The following is a 17928-nucleotide window of genomic DNA, read 5'->3' as shown; positions in this document are numbered from 1 at the left end:
GGACAGAGGCAAAAGGAGATGAAGTCAGGAACATGCAGGTCTTCTAGCAGCGTCAGCAATCAGGCGTCCTCTGGTACTGTCTGGGAGAGACATTATTTCACTGGTAGAAAACTAATGGAAAACGTCTGATGAGAGCTCAACGTCATGTTGAAATTGTCTTGTTTTTGTTGTTATTAAAATGTTACGTGAAACGTTTCACCTAAATTAGAGTGGATTAGTATAGGAACGATACAAATAATGGTAGTAGGCCTATATAATCCTTGCATAATATGGGGAATTGGGGCCAATTCATTAATGCTACAGTATACGTTATAATCTATGCACCCCCTCCCCTCTCTATCCCTCTCGCTCTCCCCCTATCCCTCTTGCCCCACTTCTTCTTCTTGCCTTTTTTATGGAAATAACAAAAAACGATGGAGCTTGCAGAAAAACGGCTAAAGATGATTCTGATTCTCTCGGTCTCTCTCCAGACTGCAGGCCCCTCTCCTCCTCTCTTTGGGCCCGCCATGAGCCATCGTTTCGGGGCCAGGTCACCTCTCTGACGTCACCCTTCACTCCAACACCCAGACTGCACCACCACCAGCACATCTCGTCCATGCCCTACTCCACCCCCACGCCCCCATACCCCCACTACCTGCCCCCGCATCCCCCTCCTCCCAGTCATCTGAACCACAGTGGTCTGTTCCAGGCGGGCAGCTTCTACTACGGGTCAAACCAAGCGCTCCACACCACGGGCGAGCAACGCAACGTCTCTGCTCCACTGATCAGTCACGTTGAAGGGGTCTGTCTTTCTGCCAGAGGGGAGGAGCCAGTCTGGAGGCCTTATTGAGGCCCGGTTTCAGTGTATTGATCTATCTATCACACTTTTCTTTTCTGTGTTTTGTAATTATTTATTGCCTTTATTCTAATTTATGCATAGTGAATTGTCTAAATAATTGCAGTGATTCTAATCAACTTTATTCTATTGTATGCCAGGGTTTTAGTAGGCCTATAGTAGATTATCAGTTGGTTAATAAAGTCTTTCTAAGAAACTAACTTATGTATAATGGATCGAAGAACATCAGGATTCATTTCCCTTGTTCAAACTGAATTGCCATTTTATTGAAATTATGTGCATGAAGAAATGTAATTCAGAAAGAATTAAATAGTTACAGTAGGAAAATGAAAGAGTGAAAGTCAAAGATGTCTGGGAATCTTTTATTTTACACTTGAGTCTAATACAGTTAAATTATTATTATCATCCTTGTGTTAATAATTATAGTAACCTATGTATACATATATTAATAACAGTTCATACCATGTGCCATCAGTGAATACTTTCATCCAAAGTGTGTTAAAGTATACCATAAGTGCATACATTTAGTAATATAATTAATACCAATTGAATCTTCAGCCAAGTGCTGCATGGTGTTATGCTCAAAACAGATAAGTGGCCGTATAAAAAGTACAAAAAACTAAAACTAAATGCCCAAAAGTTCATCCTGGTTATAACACTGGATAAGGCTTAGTGGCTTCATCATTTGAAACACAAAAATATAAAACTTTAAGTTGAGGAGGGCAGAGTTCTAAGCCTTGAAGCAGGCCAGAGTGAATTCAGTGGGCATAGCCTTGTTGTCCCCATGGCGGGTGTCTCCTAGCCCTAGAGAAACAGACAGTGTTCAGGGCGTTTGCACAACAGAGTAGAGATTACAGGAAACTGTACATGCCAGTAATGTACAGTAGCCTATATGACAGAAGACAGAAATGTCAGAATAATAACTGTGTCTAACCTGTAAAGCATTAAGTTCCGCTACTCTCCTGCTCCATTCCTCTTCTGTCATCTCTTCGTCCTCTCCTCCTGGGTTCTCTTCCACCTCTATTTGTTCCCCTGAAACACAAGATCAAGTTCATTGTGTGCGCGCGTACATGCATTACCGTGCGTGCGTACATACGTGCATGCTTGTGTTTGTTGGACAATCTACAGACAATGTGTCATTTAGTAACAGGCGGACGGCAGTTGCTCAGGCGGCAGAGTGGCCAACTGGAAAACGGAAGGTTCCTGGTTCAATCCCCGGATCCCCCTGGTAGAGGAGTCCTTGAGCAAAACACTTCCCGATGAGCAGGTTGGTGCCTTGCATGGTTTCCTCTGCCGTGCATCGTGAAGTGTTGTGGATAAAGCAGCTATAGAATCATCGTTGAAAACATTTGCATTGTTTAAAAGTGTAAAATCGTGCAATAACTCTCTATTCTCCCCTACGATTGGCCAGCGATTCAGAACTCTTCCCAAGGCATTTGATGCACTTTGCCCTTATCTGATTGGATAAGGTGAAATACCCAACTCAACTCTTCTAATAGAACAATGTTCCTATAGAGATAGGCAACCACACTCTCAAATTCGCAGGATTGGATCTTTCTATGACAAAAAACATTGCATGGATGCACCTGGGACATATCCTCAGTGATGTATCCCAACTTCCAAGGTCATCGGGGTTTCGGGTCTCTCGAACATCATACCCCTCACTCAGGCGACCCAGCCGGGGTGATCAAGTCCCGATTTATGTCCCAGTAGCTACCCCCAATCAATCCCACTAGGGCAAAACCAGGGCCACACAATCCGTTGGAACTACTCCAGAACAACTTTGCCAGGGCTGGGAGGTACGCTTCTGGCACATGGAAGGACTAGGCTCTGTGGCTCTGCGGGCCCCTCCTATGTCTCACCATGCAGGTCCACTCCTGCTCTAACCAGGGCCAGGACCTGTGCGTTGCACCAGAGTCCCAGCACCAGACACTTCATTCAGGAGTGGTGGGCAATGGTTCCGCAGCCTCCACCCGAGCGAGAAGGTGATGCTGCTGCTTGAATGGCCCTCCTATAAAGGACACAGGCTGGGGCGCTAACCCATACTGCTCACCAGGGTGCCGTTTGTATTGCTTAACAAGTCATGAGTTATATTTCAGTAATTGTAAACTGCATCATTGAATTGTAAAATGTAATTAGTACTTGTTACTGCAAAAGTAGTGGAGTTAAAGTAACGGTAACGCATTACTTAACTTCCAATGCTGGTGTTTCTACTGTACTCACCATCACAGGTCAGAGCTGTGCACACCCAGCTGCCACAGGCACACACACACCTGTTACACTCCATCTGAGTTTCAGAGCCATCCTCAAACACCTCGTCCTCTAGAGCACATTCTACACACACACACACACACACACACACACACACACACACACACACACACACACACACACACACACACACACACACACACACACACACACACACACACACACACACACACACACACACACACACACACACACACACAGCAAGATGAATACATTTACACAGATAATTAGGCAAGAAATTAAGGTCTGCTGGAATGCGCAACGTGAATATAAAAATGGTCATAAAAAGTAATGAGCATTCATTTTTGGCCTTCTGAACAGAATATAAATGTTTTGCATTGCTTCATTGATTTGATTGTGACTGTATGTCGCAGTTTATTATGAAAACCTGCGAAACCTGTCGGTCACACCTCGTGACACGCTCCATATATGGCAAATACAGAATTAATTCCATATGTTGATCTGACCTCATCATGCCCTGTACACTCAAGACACTATATACCCTTAGATCTCTATATATGGACTATGTTGAACTGTATCAAACCCTGTACAAACCCTGAGTCACTGCCCGTGCTGCCACCCTTAGATCTCCATATATGGAGCTGACTTGTTCTGGCATTCCATTATGTTGATCAGTGACCCCCCCCCATGCCAAAGCACCAGTGCTCGCCCAGCAGTCTGCCGTCACCCAGGCAGATGCGTGCACGCGCCCTCGCCCTCAGGGTCGTCTTACTGGTGGATTGATTTACAGATTCATTAAAGATAAATTAGTACTATTACGTCTCTCAGGTGGTTGGTAGGTGGGCGTCAGACAGTTGATGAACTCAGCGAGACTCAGCTTCCAGTCAGCATTCTCATCTGATAGCTCTATCAAAGCATCTACACACAGAGACCTAGAGAGAGAGAGAAGTAGAGTAACAAATAGGATCCTCCAATATTATAATATATCCTCCACATGTTGACATAAAAAGACATCACTGCGTCATGTGTATTTGTAGGCCTGTGTGTGTGTGTGTGTGTGTGTGTGTGTGTGTGTGTGTGTGTGTGTGTGTGTGTGTGTGTGTGTGTGTGTGTGTGTATATACCTCACTAGCCGACTATTCTCCAGACTGTGAGAGTGTGTGAGGTTGAGGGCGGTGTCATTGTGTTCTAGGAATCGCAGAAACTCTGTCGAATCAAGCTTGGAATCTCCATTATCATAGACCTGTCAAACACACACACACACACACACACACACACACACACACACACACACACACACACACACACACACACACACACACACACACACACACACACACACACACACACACACACACACACAATCCACTGTAATTCTATGGTGCTGTAGATTCGAATAAATAGGCAATTGATCGTCCATAATCCCATATTACTCACATAATTATAAGTCACAGTTGTTCAACACTATACAGTAGCTACAGTATAACTAATAGGCCCAGATGCAAGACAGCCACACTGCTCTGACCTGGAAGTAAGTGTGTAAAAGGTCACGGACTGAGGACCCGTTTGAGGACAGGCTGGACGGTTCCGCTTCTTCCTGAATCCAGTGGATCACTCTTTTCCTCAGCCAATCACGATCAGACAGGAAACACACAACTATGTTCACGGAGAGAGACACTTTGAAAAGCTTGTTTTGCATCACAACAAGCCATCAGTCCTCTACTACAGTGGGTCATGAGTGAATAGCCCTTACATTTTTGAGTGGTGCTAGCCACTCCAACTACCAACTATGTGTGTCTGTCTGTCCGTCCATCCCCGCACACAGAGATCTCTTGTGGGTCCCGGAGAGACAAAGACATTTCTCTTGTGGGTCCCAAGCTAAAAGATGTGAGAACAGGTATTAAATAATGAGCTGTAAACTTACTAGGGCTGACATCTGTCCTTTTCTTCTCTTCTGGAAATAGAAACACACAACAGTCACATACTCCAGACACATTAACCCATTAAGACCTGAGGCCAATTCTAATTTACAAATCACAAATCACAAAGAAATCCTAACAGTTTTCTGAAAAAGTAAACGTATGTTGCTATACCACTGGTGCTCAAACAATTTCATGGTAAGGACAGAGACCCCCAGAAGCAATCATTTTGAGTGGGGCCTGCAGCCTAACCGCTGGCTGTGTGTCTGTATGTATGCATGTCTGTCTGTGTACGAGTACAAACAGCTGTAATCCCACTGGGTGACCTGCAGTGGCACTGTTGAGCAGCCTAAAGGGCCATTCACACTGAGCAATATAACTAACTGCAGCCAGCCAGTAGCTAGCTCGGCTCCATAATGAAATTACCGAGGGGGGCAGTTCAAAATGGTGATGGTTTTTATATAGTATAAAACAGTGTACATGAAACTAAAACTGAGGGGGCAGAATATGCAACTGAAGGAGCCTGGCCAGCGGTGTTGTTGAGCAGCCAAAATTCCCCAAATAGCTGATGTGTAAAAATGAGTGTAACATGTTTACACTCATGTTAACATGTGTGTGTGTGTGTGTGTGTGTGTGTGTGTGTGTGTGTGTGTGTGTGTGTAGTGTGTACAGTATTATTATTACGTGCGTGTGTGTGTGTGTGTGTGTGTGTGTGTGCGTGCGTACCTAGACACTTTCCTCTGTGTGCCACGTGTATCTTGGTCTGAGTGACACAAGCCTCTCGATGCAGCTCACAGTGGTTCCTGTAGGATCTACCGTTACTTCCACACACCCAGTGCTCCGATGCCTCACACTGCTGGAGAACCACAGAGACAGAAAACTAATGTTATACTCACATATAAACAAACTAATGCCAATGTGCAAGCAATAAGCATTGACAGTCGTCTACAACAGTGGTTCCCAAACTTTTTCATGTAAAGGACCCCTAAATTTATTAGCCTGCGGACCCCCATTTGAAAAGATGTGCCAGGGATAGAGATTAGAGAAGAGTTTTATTACGGTTCTAGCAGTGATTCTCAACCATTTTCATTTCAAGCACCACCAGTTGGACATGCATTAGGCTACGGACCCCCCATTTAATGGCATTTTTTTAATCTACCATTAGGGGCAGTTGGCACAGCTCTTTTATTCATATAATTCACATGTTTTTCCATGGACCATGAGTCTGACTCTGCAAAAAAGACATTAATTCATACAGAAAGAGCACCATGCAATCTTAAAAATGGAGATTACTATTACCTGTACACAGTGACAGACTGGTTGTCCTTTGTCGGTCGATACACACTCTCTGCCTGCTCCACAGAATGTCTTATCACACACCGAATGGTCCTGCTTGCGTGCATGTGCGCGCATGTAGACACAAACACACACACACACACACACACACACACACACACACACACACACACACACACACACACACACACACACACACACACACACACACACACACACACACACACACACACACACACACAGAGAGAGACAGAGTTCCGTTCATTTTCTTTCAGGATGAAACTGAACTAACACCTTATGCACCTTCACGTCTAACTGGCAATCTTCGAAGCTAGTATACATCTTAGATTTTTCTTTTGATCTCTTTATTAACATTTCCAATCTTCCATGTGTGTGTGTGTGTGTGTGTGTGTGTGTGTGTGTGTGTGTGTGTGTGTGTGTGTGTGTGTGTGTGTGTGTGTGTGTGTGTGTGTGTGCACGAGAGAGAGTGAAAGAGTGTGTTTGTTCCAGACTGCAGATGGTGACCTTTGATCTTCAATTCAGAGAGTCCACACACCATTTAGCATGACAATAACATGCACACACGCTCCAGTGTGTGTGCGTGTGTGTGTGTGTGTGTGTGTGTGTGTGTGTGTGTGTGTGTGTGTGTGTGTGTGTGTGTGTGTGTGTGTGTGTGTGTGTGTGTGTGTGTGTGTGTGTGTGTGCGCATGTGCGTCATCTGGCCAGTAGTATAATAGCCGCAGGTGTTGAGGAGAGGAGCTCTGACCCTAAACTCCCAAATGTCTGGCCGTTTAGACCATCATAAATCTGGTTCTAACTCACAGGTTACTTAATCTTTCTAGTTCTCATAAATGTTAAATGTTAAAGATCAACCTTTTGTCTGCTTCCGGTTACGGAATTAAAGTAATATTTATTTAAGCAAAATAGACATATAACATAAAACAAATTCTCACTAACACACACACACGTCACACGATCAGTTTACTATAGGTGAAACACACTTCCACCTAAACAGAGGTTTAAACGCATTCCAGACATTCCTATATACTTATGGGTCTCACACACACTCACACGCTTTTGCACGCTCACACACACGTCAGACAATAGATACATCTGCTGCCTCTGAATCTCCATCTGACATCTGGCACACACCAGACCTGTTGAGACCAGCTGAGACCCCCCCACCCACCCACACACGCGCACGCACACACACACACACACACACACGCTATGTGGAAGCCAGTGTTTCCCGTACTAATATTAGGTTTGATGTTTTGACACTAGTTTTACTAGTGTCAAACTACTAACTAAGGGTATCCTGTTATGCAGTATTTAAATACTTTATCCTGATGACTCTAGGGGCTCTATTTCCATCCATGCTAAACCCCTTATCCCCAAATTAATTAGCCCTTTTCTTTTTTACTATTTTGAAAAACATTTTTGAATAGTTCAACTAGCTGATCTACATCGACGTGTTATGAACTTTTAAATTTCATTTTTGTTAGTAGTTTAGGGATAAGGGGTTTAGCATGGATGAAAATAGAGACCTATAGGACTTATTTTTTGAAGGATGCCAAGTTAACATAACATCTTGTCCAAAATATAAACTTTTCAGGAAATGGGAAAACTACGGAGCCCCTGAATGGCCATGCATTCAAAATATATTGTATCTTTATACGTACAAGATAATATGTCGTCCGTACAAGATATTATCTCGTACGTACAAGATATTATCTTGTACGTACGAAATATTATCTTGTACGTACGAGATAATTATTATCTTGTACGGCCAAAAAAACACATGTTTTAACAACACAATACTTCCTCATCAAAGGTTTTTGACCATTAATATGTAGATGTTTCAATCTATCAATGATGGAAAAAACAACTATCGCCGAAGTTGGAGTTAGATGGTTTGACCGACAGTTTGAGTATCAAATGAAGTTAAAGCGGGAACCCCTTTTGGTGGTTACATACATTATGTTATAATTTAGCTATTGAAAAATAGCAGATCTTTGTAGGTCTGCTATTTTTGAAAACTTTTTTTCCCCCCGACGTCAGGCCTGAATGGGTTAAGAGAATTAGTCAGAAATTACTTTTCATGGGTCCAATATTTGGAAAACCCATGCACAAACGTACAGGGTTAAGGGTGTATTATATTATATATATATATATACATTTTTTTAAGGAAAACGTTGAAAGATGGGATGAATCATTTGTCACGCAAGCAGTGTTTAAAGAGAATTGTGCACAGAAATATCCTTAGTTTTAAATTGAAGCGACGTGTAAAACCAAATGGTCCCACCACGGGTCCATTTGGTTCCACTTGTACAGTGTTCTAACACTGAGGACTTTACAGTGTGGTACAGTATGATGAAGACACTCACATGCTGCAGGTCGACAGCTGGAGGGAGGGCAGGCTGTTATTACAGAGCGGAGGCGCCTCTGTAGCCATTAATCAAACAAACCTTAATCACATACTGTACACTGCAGTACACTACACACCTCAAGGCATGTGGGCTACTGTGCTATTGTACGTTAGTGTGAGTGTGAGTGTGTGTGTGTGTGTGTGTGTGTGTGTGTGTGTGTGTGTGTGTGTGTGTGCGTCTGTGTGCCTGCAGATTTCAATAATGATCTTCCTCCATGGATAAGAATTAAAAGTCAGACTGTCAGCTCTTTGAGCGAAATAGGCTTCATCTTAACACACGCACACACAAGACTGCTTGCAGGCATGTGCGCGTGCAGAGCCCTCTCACCTCAGCGATATTGAGCATGTACTGCAGGTCTTCCTCGTGTCAGAAGTCGACATTTGTCTTGACTCTGTCACTCCCTTTGACAGATTTATGCCACGGACAGAATGACTCGTCACAAACAGTTAGCTGTTTCACAATGGTTCACTATAAGGCCAAACGGGTAATTGGTCTAGAGTGAGGAATGCCTCATAGAAGTATGTAGTATGTAGGATTTGTATCAAAACATAAAATTATAATATTATAATAATATAATATAATGATCAGTTTTATAACAACACAATCTTCTACCGCAGAGGCAGCTATAAACAGTCATGTCTGTTTAACACAAGCATAAATTAAATTGGCAACCATTGAGGTCGCAAGTTTTCAGGTTAGTGATGGAGCAGATTTCTGTCTGTCCGTCTGTCTGTCCGTCTAGAATATAAGTATGACTGACCACCAGTAAATGGTGTATGTACAGTACTACTATGTAGTATAGGCCTACTGCATTCTATTGTTCATTAATATTAATTGAGTAAAATGTACCGTTCTGGGCTTACCTTGTTGAGAGGAGAGGAGGAGACAAGAGGTGAGAGGAGTAGTAGTAACCACAGCATGTTAGCAGTCATCCTCCTGGAGAAGAGAAGAGAAGAGAAGAGAAGAGAAGAGAAGAGAAGAGAAGAGAAGAGAAGAGAAGAGAAGAGAAGAGAAGAGAAGAGAAGAGAAGAGAAGTAGAAATTAGAAATGACCAAACTTATGTTTACCATTTTCCACAATCCACTGCAAGAATAACACAGGCGAAAACAAACAACATCACTAACAGTTATAAGAAGAAAAGGCAAAGTAAAGCCATACCAGTCTCAACACACCCAGGCTTCTCAGGTCTCTGGGACCAGTTGGTCTGTCTGCAGCCAGTCAGTGGGCTCAGGACATCCGTCTAGAGAGGAGCAGACATAGAAGTATACATCCGACCAGTCACTTCCACCACAGTGAGTGTGGGAGGTCAGATGTTTTTAATGAGAAAAGCATAAATCCTGTCTCAGTCAGTCGGTCTCCAGCAGCGCAGTCTGCTCTGAATCTGATCTACTGCTGGACATGAAGAGAGAGAGAGAGAGAGAGAGAGAGAGAGAGAGAGAGAGAGAGAGAGAGAGAGGAGGGCGTTAGAGTGGGATGAAAGGAGGAGGGATGAGAGAAGAGCAGCTGTCCAGAGAGAAGCAGCATAATATTATGCATTTCACTCACAGACGGAGACATAAAGGTTTACACAACACATGTCGTTGCTGTCGGGCAGAAACCTCTTATCTCCATATTTAGTTTTGTTTGTGAATTAACGCCATACTTGAGATCATACTGTCTACAGTCACACAGAAGTATCCAAAATAGCAAAACACATGCAGCACGATATATATATAGCCTATCGTATATATAATGTATATAACATTTATTTAAGGTTTGTCAAGTTATTAGACAAACCTTCAATATTTGTTTTATATATGGATGAAATGGATCATCACATGTATTAGACTCTATTACACGTGATGATCCATTTTATCCATACACAAGTATATAAAGTTTTCTTTACTTACTTAATTCATCCTGCGCCATTTAACAAACAAATTACAAAGGAAGAAAGAAATGAGAAAAGGTGCAATAAAGAAAGTAGTAGTAAAAGAAAACAAAAAACACATTACAGGCCTTACTTTCTCCCTAGTATGGAAATATAGAAATATGTATTTTTAGTGCTAGAATTTGTGTATTTCGAAAACCTTATGCCTTATCACCATATCAAAAATCTAAAACATAATTGTCGCCAAGTGCACAATCATAATGATTTTGGATTAATTCCTTCCCAGCTGCACCCAGTCTACAGGCAGAGGAACAGAAGCTCCAAGGGCTGCTGCCCTGCAGTGGGCTGCTTTTACCAGCAGATGGCAGAGTAGCCATTTCGATAATGCTGGACACACATGTTCAACATTCTACATTCATGTTTTCCCTATGCAAGTAAGAGAGTAATATTGTTGTTCAGCTTACTGACATTACACCAATAAGAAAAACAGCACTATAGCAATAACATAAGTTAACACTAGTAGTAGTATCATCACCTCAGGTGGTGTTGAACTAACCTACCTGCTTACCAGTTGGAGACTATAGGGTCAAAGAAACCAACAGTGTTGGCTAATTGGAAACCAGTAGGGATTAGGGAAGGCCATTCTCTGACCACTCCCAAACCTGGTCTGGGTGCCTGCTATCACTTTGCTTAATCATAACAAAAGAGGCAGAGAACAGTGGACACACAGGAGTAACTGAAGTTATAGAATCTCAACTAAAATAGAAAGAAACTCTGCAGTCTACATAATAATCAAGCCAAGGTGATGTGATGTGAATAGTCAGTGATATCAGTAGTGTAGTGCTGTGCATTAGTGCATATCTATTCTAGCCTGATTCGCCAGATTTCTGGCAGAATGAAATGTTGTCCAGCAGGGGGAGTGGTTTTACCCAGGCTAGTGCATATCTGGATGTGTGAAACTGTAGCTATGTGCAAGAGCAAAAAGGAACTCAGAAACAAAACCAAAGCAAACAAAACCAAACAATTGTAGGTCAAGGCTTTTAAGTTTCTAGTATGGCATCTAGAGTGAGAGAATCCGGCTGTGAAAAAGAATCCAAGGCAAGTTCAAAAGCCTTAATTGGTCTATGGCTTGGCAAAGATTAAAAACGTAGGTGACCAAGCAATGTGTTTTTCGGCCCAGCGGCCTTCATAAGGGTCTGATCACTATGATATGTGTACACACTCATTATATAGCGACCAGACCACAAACTGTCAATCAGCATGACAACAAAATGTCTGTCACAAGAAATACAAAATGCTATACACACACATGACATTCCACAATGTTCACATATGCTTGTCCCTGTGGTGCAAATGGTAAAAAATTACAACTAGCGTGTCAGAATGTATGGGAACAGGGGCAAATAACTCGTAAACACAATCAAATTGTAATCTATACACCACATGAGTAGAGTTGCAGATTTCTGTCCACAAACAGTGATGGAAGAAGTAGGTTTTACTTAAGAAAAACTATCAATACTGCAATGCATATATACTGTACGTGGAAATCCTGTATTAAAAATGTAACCTAAGTAAAATCAATAGTATTGACTATTGACATCAAAATACACAAAGTACAAAGTAAAGGTACAATATTTCCCTCCGAGATGCCGAATAATAAAAGTACCTTAGTTACAGTACTTGAGGTCAATGTACTGTAGTTACTTGACACCACTGATGTCCTTAATGTCACGAGCCAGCAGTGTACTGTACCTCAGAACGAAAATACATCACCTGGATGCAACTGGGATCCAAGGTCATCGGGGTTTCGGGTCTCTCGACCATCATTTACCAGCTCAGTGGCCTTGTGGTTAGAGTGTCCGCCCTGAGACTGGGAGGTCGGGGTTCGATCCCCGGCCGGGTCATACCAAAGACTCTAAATAATGGGACCCAGTGCCTCCCTGCTTGACACTCAGCATCAAGGGTTGGATTGGGGGTGGGAAGTGAGGACGCTGGCGTCGACTGTTCGCCGCTTCACCTCCCAATGTATGAATGAATGAACCATTGTAAAGCGCTTTGAGCACTTGGAAAAGCGCTATAAAAATGCAATTCATTAATTCATCATACCCCTCACTCGGGTGACCCAGCCTGGGTGATCAAGTCCCGACTTAAGTCCCAGTAGGTACCCTCGATCAGACCCACTAGGGAAAGACAGGGCCGCACAATCCGTTGGAACCACTCCGGAACTACTCTGCCGGGACTGGGAGGTACAACTCTGGCATGTGGAGGGACTACGGACTAGGGCACTAGGCTCTGTGGGTTGCCTCCTGTCCGGGCCCCTCCTACGTCTCACCAGGTCCACTCCTGCTCTCACCAGGAGTACCGCCAGTACCTGTGCGTTGCACCAGACTCCCAGCACCAGACACTTCATTCAGGAGTGGTGGATTCTTGAGCCGCAATGGTCCTGCAGGCTCCACCGCTGGGCAACGGTAGTACTGCAGACTTCTTTTGCGGCTCGAATGGCCCTCATCGAAGGTTTTTGGGCTTCCTCCTCACGGAGGAATGGAGGATGCAGGCTGGGGCGCTAACCCATACTGCTCCCGGGGTGCCGTCTACATTCCGGCTGTCAGTAAAGTATATCTGTCCAGAGTTGGAAACACGGACGTCTCCTTCCCAAAGATTTTGCTTTAGTGTTTGCATGGTTCAATATGTCATTTCTGTATCCCCTTTGATACATATTAATGACTTGTTGGTCAAAGTCATCATAGTCCCAAAATCCAAAGGGAATGTTGGAGATGAGACTGGATCCAGGATCCAGCTGTCTGCCCATAGTGTTGCGGTCACTGCTTTTTCTATAGATAGATGTGTGTATGTATGCTGCCATTCTCGTCCCTCGATAACTTTACGTCAGGAAAGTAAACCAAAGAATGTTTCCTGTGTAGGAGAGAACGAATGGCATTGGCCGGCCTGGTTAATATACCGTACACCACTACACCTAAGGGGATGATTGTGTTATCCCCAAGATACTGTACACCTTCAGCACCTTCTAGCCTGGGATCCAGACTGATTCAAATACATCTGGATTCCAGGCTACCCTGGAACTACACAGGAGCAGAAAATAAGTTTAAATAAAACTAGAAAAAGTGCCCCTCGGGACACATGTTTCCACCAGGGCAGGTCAGGTTGTGGCCTCCTGGTGGCGCTATAATAAGCCAATGTGAAAAGGGTGCCATTTCTTCTTATGCCTTGGATGGCAATTGATTTGAGGCATTTTGTTCCAAAAATGTGTTTTGCAAAAATCCACCTGTTGGTGGTGGCCAGTGTGAAAAAGGTGGGATATATTCCTCAGCCTAGTAGGAAAGTCTGTGAAAAACTTCACGTAAATTGCACACTGCATTCATGATATGAGGCTTTTATATTTCGGACAGATCCGAATTATCGGATAGATCTGTCTTGAGCACATGACTATAGACTAGATACTGTAACGATTTGCGATATTTTTTTGGAAGTGTTTTACAGTGTGTGTGCGCAAAGTTTGGCATCAACCGAGTTAACGGTGCCGGAGATTAGCTGGTAACAGACGGACGGATGGACACACACACACGGACGGAGTGCAAAACATACTCTCTCCCCATGCCTTTCGGCCTGGTGGAGACAATTAGAATCAAACCAAATGGTAACACCCAGGAATCAAACCTGGGTCTCCCGCAGAGCACGCACGCACAGCAGGGTGTTCATAATGTACACCTTACTCCCTTCTCTCTCTGTCCAGTATTTCTCCACCACGTCTTTCAGTTTCTTCCTCTATACATTCTTATTCTCCCTTTCCTCTGTCTCCAATTCCTCCATCCGCTCACTTCTCAAATTTTCTCCTATTATTCCACCCTTTCCCTGTTCATCTCTCTCTCTGTCTGTCTCTCTCTATCTCTCTCTCTCATTCCACCAGCTTTTCCTCTTCCTCATTGTCTTCCTCTCTCTCAGCTGTGTTGGTGTGATTGAAAAGCTTATGTCAGAAGAAGTGCTGAGGTCAGATAATTTCACCCTCCTGGTGTGTGCTGTAACACCAAAGCACATCCTATAAATAGTGCTTGCTTTCCAGCATTGTGTGTGTGCGTGTGTGTGTGTGTGTATACACTTGCGTGTGTGTGTGTGCGCACACACGTGTGTGTGTTCATTTAAGGAAAGGTATGTTATCGTCCTTCTCATGAGTTTAATGCATGGCGATAACAGAGGTGTGACACATGCATAGACATGCAGACAGACACACACGCACGCACGCACACACACACACACACACACACACACACACACACACACACACACACACACACACACACACACACACACACACACACACACACACACACACACACACACACACACACACACACACACACACACACACACACACACACACACACACACTCTGGTACGGGGTGTGAGGGAGGATGAGAGGGCTGCACGCTGACAGGAATTAGAAGTCTGCTCACACTCTTTCACTCTTCACCCTACTGACACCCTCCCTCCGTCTCTCAATCTCTCACACTGACACTTAAAATCTATAATAATAATAATAAGAAGAAAATAAAAACTTTGGGGGTTTGGCCCTATGTGAACCCAACCCAACATGCCTGGGTGTCACATGTGTGAAGCTTTTTGTAGAATGTCAAACGAGAGAGATTCAAGAGATAATGCCGCATCTATACAGTGATTTACAGTCGACGCGGGTGCACCGACAGTGTGTTCTTAGAAGTGCAATTCAAGACGACATAGAATCAGCTTGTCTATATTCTAATCTCTAGCCTCAGGTGTGCGTAGGGCATTCCAGAGTCTAGGGGCTTCACAACGAGAGTTCAATCGATCACCCTTTGAGTTGCTTGGCGTGATCTTGGGACCTTTATGAGAGGACCTCAGGCTGCAGGGAGGCTCATATAATAGGGAGACAAGAGCTCAACAATATATTCTGTTGCTAGACTATTTTGGAGGGAGGGCGAGCTCCAAAAGTGGTCTTTGGCATGCTACTCTACCAAAAGTGGTATATACCACTTTGAAAAGCGGCATACCTCTTTGAAAGCTTTTGTAACTGACAAGGTCACAAAAAGTCTCTCTCTCTCTCTCTCTCTGATAACAGGTTCCAACTCCTCATCATCTTCATTGTCTCCACCAGGCTGAAGGCATGGGGAGAGAGTATGTTTTACACTCACTGGATGCCAATGATGCCAACAATGAACCTCTGCCCCAAACTTTCCAGAACGGCCTGTTATAGCGCCACCAGGAGGCCGACTTTTGAAAAACATTTATTTTTATATATTGCTCCTCCAGATTCTGTCCAGAAACCCTGCGAATCATTACACACTATCTCCATAGTCATGTGTTCAAGACGGATCTGTCCGATATTTCATATTCCATCCTAATTGGCTAACATTGGCTTTCAAAGTTTGCAGGATTGGCCCATTTTGAACAAAAAGCCTCAAATCATGAACACAGCGTGCAATTAACTGTACGTGAAATCTTTCACGCACTTTCCTACTAGGCTGAGGAATATATCCAACCCTTTTCAAATTGGCCTGTTATAGCGCCACCAACAAGTGGATTTTTTTCAAAACACATTTTTGGAACAAAAAGCCTCAAATCATGAACGCAGCGTGCAATTTACGTGAAATCTTTCATGAACTTTCCTACTAGGCAGAGGAATATATCCCACCCTTTTCACATTGGCCTGTAATAGCGCCACCAACAGGTGGATTTTTGCAAAATATATTTTTTGAACAAAATGCCTCAAATCATCCAATTGCCATCAAGGCACAAGAAGAAATGTCACCCTTTTCACATTGGCCTATTATTGCCACCAGGAGGCCACAAACTGCCCTGGTGGAGACCTGTGCCCTGAGGGGCACTTTATCTAGTTTCACACTGAAGCTTTTTACTCCGTGAGACACAACCCTCCAAGCCCCATCGATGCTTCAGGGCAACCTTTTTATTTTAATGAATTACTTAATTAATATATATTTTTTCTGTTCTTTTTCACCTAAACATCACCATTGATGTTCATCGTTTAGTCTTGCAATGCCATTGGTCATGATATTTGCATATAAATACCCCGCACAGAGGCAGAAATTCACACAACTTAATAATCTCAGTGCCGGTAAAATAAAAAAATTACAATAATTCTTGGTCCAAAACAAATGAAGACAAATAGAACTCAAAAACTGAACTCAACAGCACGACAATTAAAGTCCACTCTTAACACAAAGGGGAATCGACAAAGAACAACAATTAAACAGACATAACAATTAAACAGACTACTTTGGCTAATGAAATAGCAGATATACATGCTTTTTTGTGACGTTTTTGAGTGGTGCAACCACTCCAAGGAACAGCAATGTCCGTGTTCACCTACCTACAGTAGGTGTTCGTTCACCTATCTACCTACCTATGTGGCCATGAGCACCAGTATATGACTATGAGTACCAGTAGGGGCGCTGTGGTGCCAGAAACAGAGAGAGATAGTATTAGTGCTGCACTGTTGCCTGCTAATGAGAGAGAGAGGAGGGGAGGGGAGGGGGGGAGAGAGGGGAGTTGCACCACTCAGTTCACACGGGTGTGATGTTTTTTCTTTGTAAGTGGTCATTTTTAACACTAATCTTTTCTTCTGGTGGTCCCTGGAACAAAGAAAGTCTGCCAATGTTTGGCTCCTAAGTCCTTACCATGAAAGGGTTTGAGGACCACTGAAGTATTGAGTATCCATTACTTTCCACCACTGCACTTGAACTGATTTTTCCATGGAGTGGTGGACAGAGGCATGGCATCTTGTTGTTGTTACACCCTGAGTGATAGAAAAGGTGCAGTGAGTGACTTACGGTGACGGGGCAAGCAATATATAACTTCAATGGAGAAGAATGGGTAGACAGAGTGGAATGCTGGACTAGGAGCTGTTTCCATTGTGTCCTAATACAATATCTGACTTCCTTTAGATGCTAGATACCGCGAGGACGGACACACACACACACACACACACACACACACACACACACACACACACACACACACACACACACACACAGACAGAATAGGAGTCAGCAAGGCAACAATCTCGCTTCCTCTGTAGATGTTGGAGTCTAGAAAGAGTAAGATGGAAAGAGAGAGAGAAAGGAGTGAGAGATTGAGAGAGAGAGAGAGAGAGAGAGAGAGAGAGAGAGAGAGAGAGAGAGAGAGAGAGAGAGAGAGAGAGAGAGAGAGAGAGATGGAGGACGAAAGTGAGAAAGAAAGTAAGATGGAAAAAGAGAGAGAAGGGGTTGAGAGAGAGAGAGGGGACAATAATGACGACAAGGGGACTGGGAGGCTGGCACACACCAACCAACCACACACT

At 43.5% G+C, this 17928-nt stretch overlaps 2 protein-coding genes across 3 annotated transcripts in view; one reads left to right on the top strand and one right to left on the bottom strand.

Annotated features, from left to right (window-relative positions):
* Positions 1-829, top strand: part of LOC308328864 (runt-related transcription factor 3-like) — a gene marked incomplete at both ends in the record, with an annotated part of 5242 nt that extends 4413 nt beyond the window's left edge. The window contains 2 exons of the mRNA XM_080782976.1: positions 2-73; positions 471-829. Of these exons, the coding sequence (XP_080639102.1) occupies positions 2-73; positions 471-829 (431 nt within the window). The remainder of the gene's footprint in view (position 1; positions 74-470) is intronic.
* A 372-nt stretch (positions 830-1201) lies between these two features.
* LOC308328635 (follistatin-related protein 1-like) lies at positions 1202-10088 on the bottom strand. Of its 2 annotated transcripts, none has more exons than XM_080782610.1 (11): positions 9869-10088; positions 9574-9646; positions 6285-6377; positions 5712-5841; positions 4991-5020; positions 4592-4722; positions 4191-4309; positions 3887-3999; positions 3059-3169; positions 1770-1867; positions 1202-1639 (listed from the first exon to the last, which is right to left on the bottom strand). In XM_080782610.1, the coding sequence occupies exons 2-11, from the start codon at positions 9640-9642 to the stop codon at positions 1634-1636; spliced, it is 900 nt and encodes a 299-aa protein (XP_080638736.1). In that variant the 5' UTR covers positions 9643-9646; positions 9869-10088; the 3' UTR covers positions 1202-1633. The 2 variants fall into 2 exon arrangements, with proteins under 2 accessions (XP_080638736.1, XP_080638737.1); XM_080782611.1 differs by having other exon boundaries at positions 6285-6374.
* Positions 10089-17928: the final 7840 nt, after the last annotated feature.

The sequence above is a fragment of the Protomyctophum bolini genome, assembly GCF_963924005.1.
Source record: "Protomyctophum bolini genome assembly, chromosome: 14".
Classification (NCBI taxonomy): Eukaryota; Metazoa; Chordata; class Actinopteri; order Myctophiformes; family Myctophidae; genus Protomyctophum; species Protomyctophum bolini.
The sequence above is the reverse complement of the archived record's forward strand: the minus strand, read 5'-3'. Positions and strand labels throughout refer to the sequence as shown.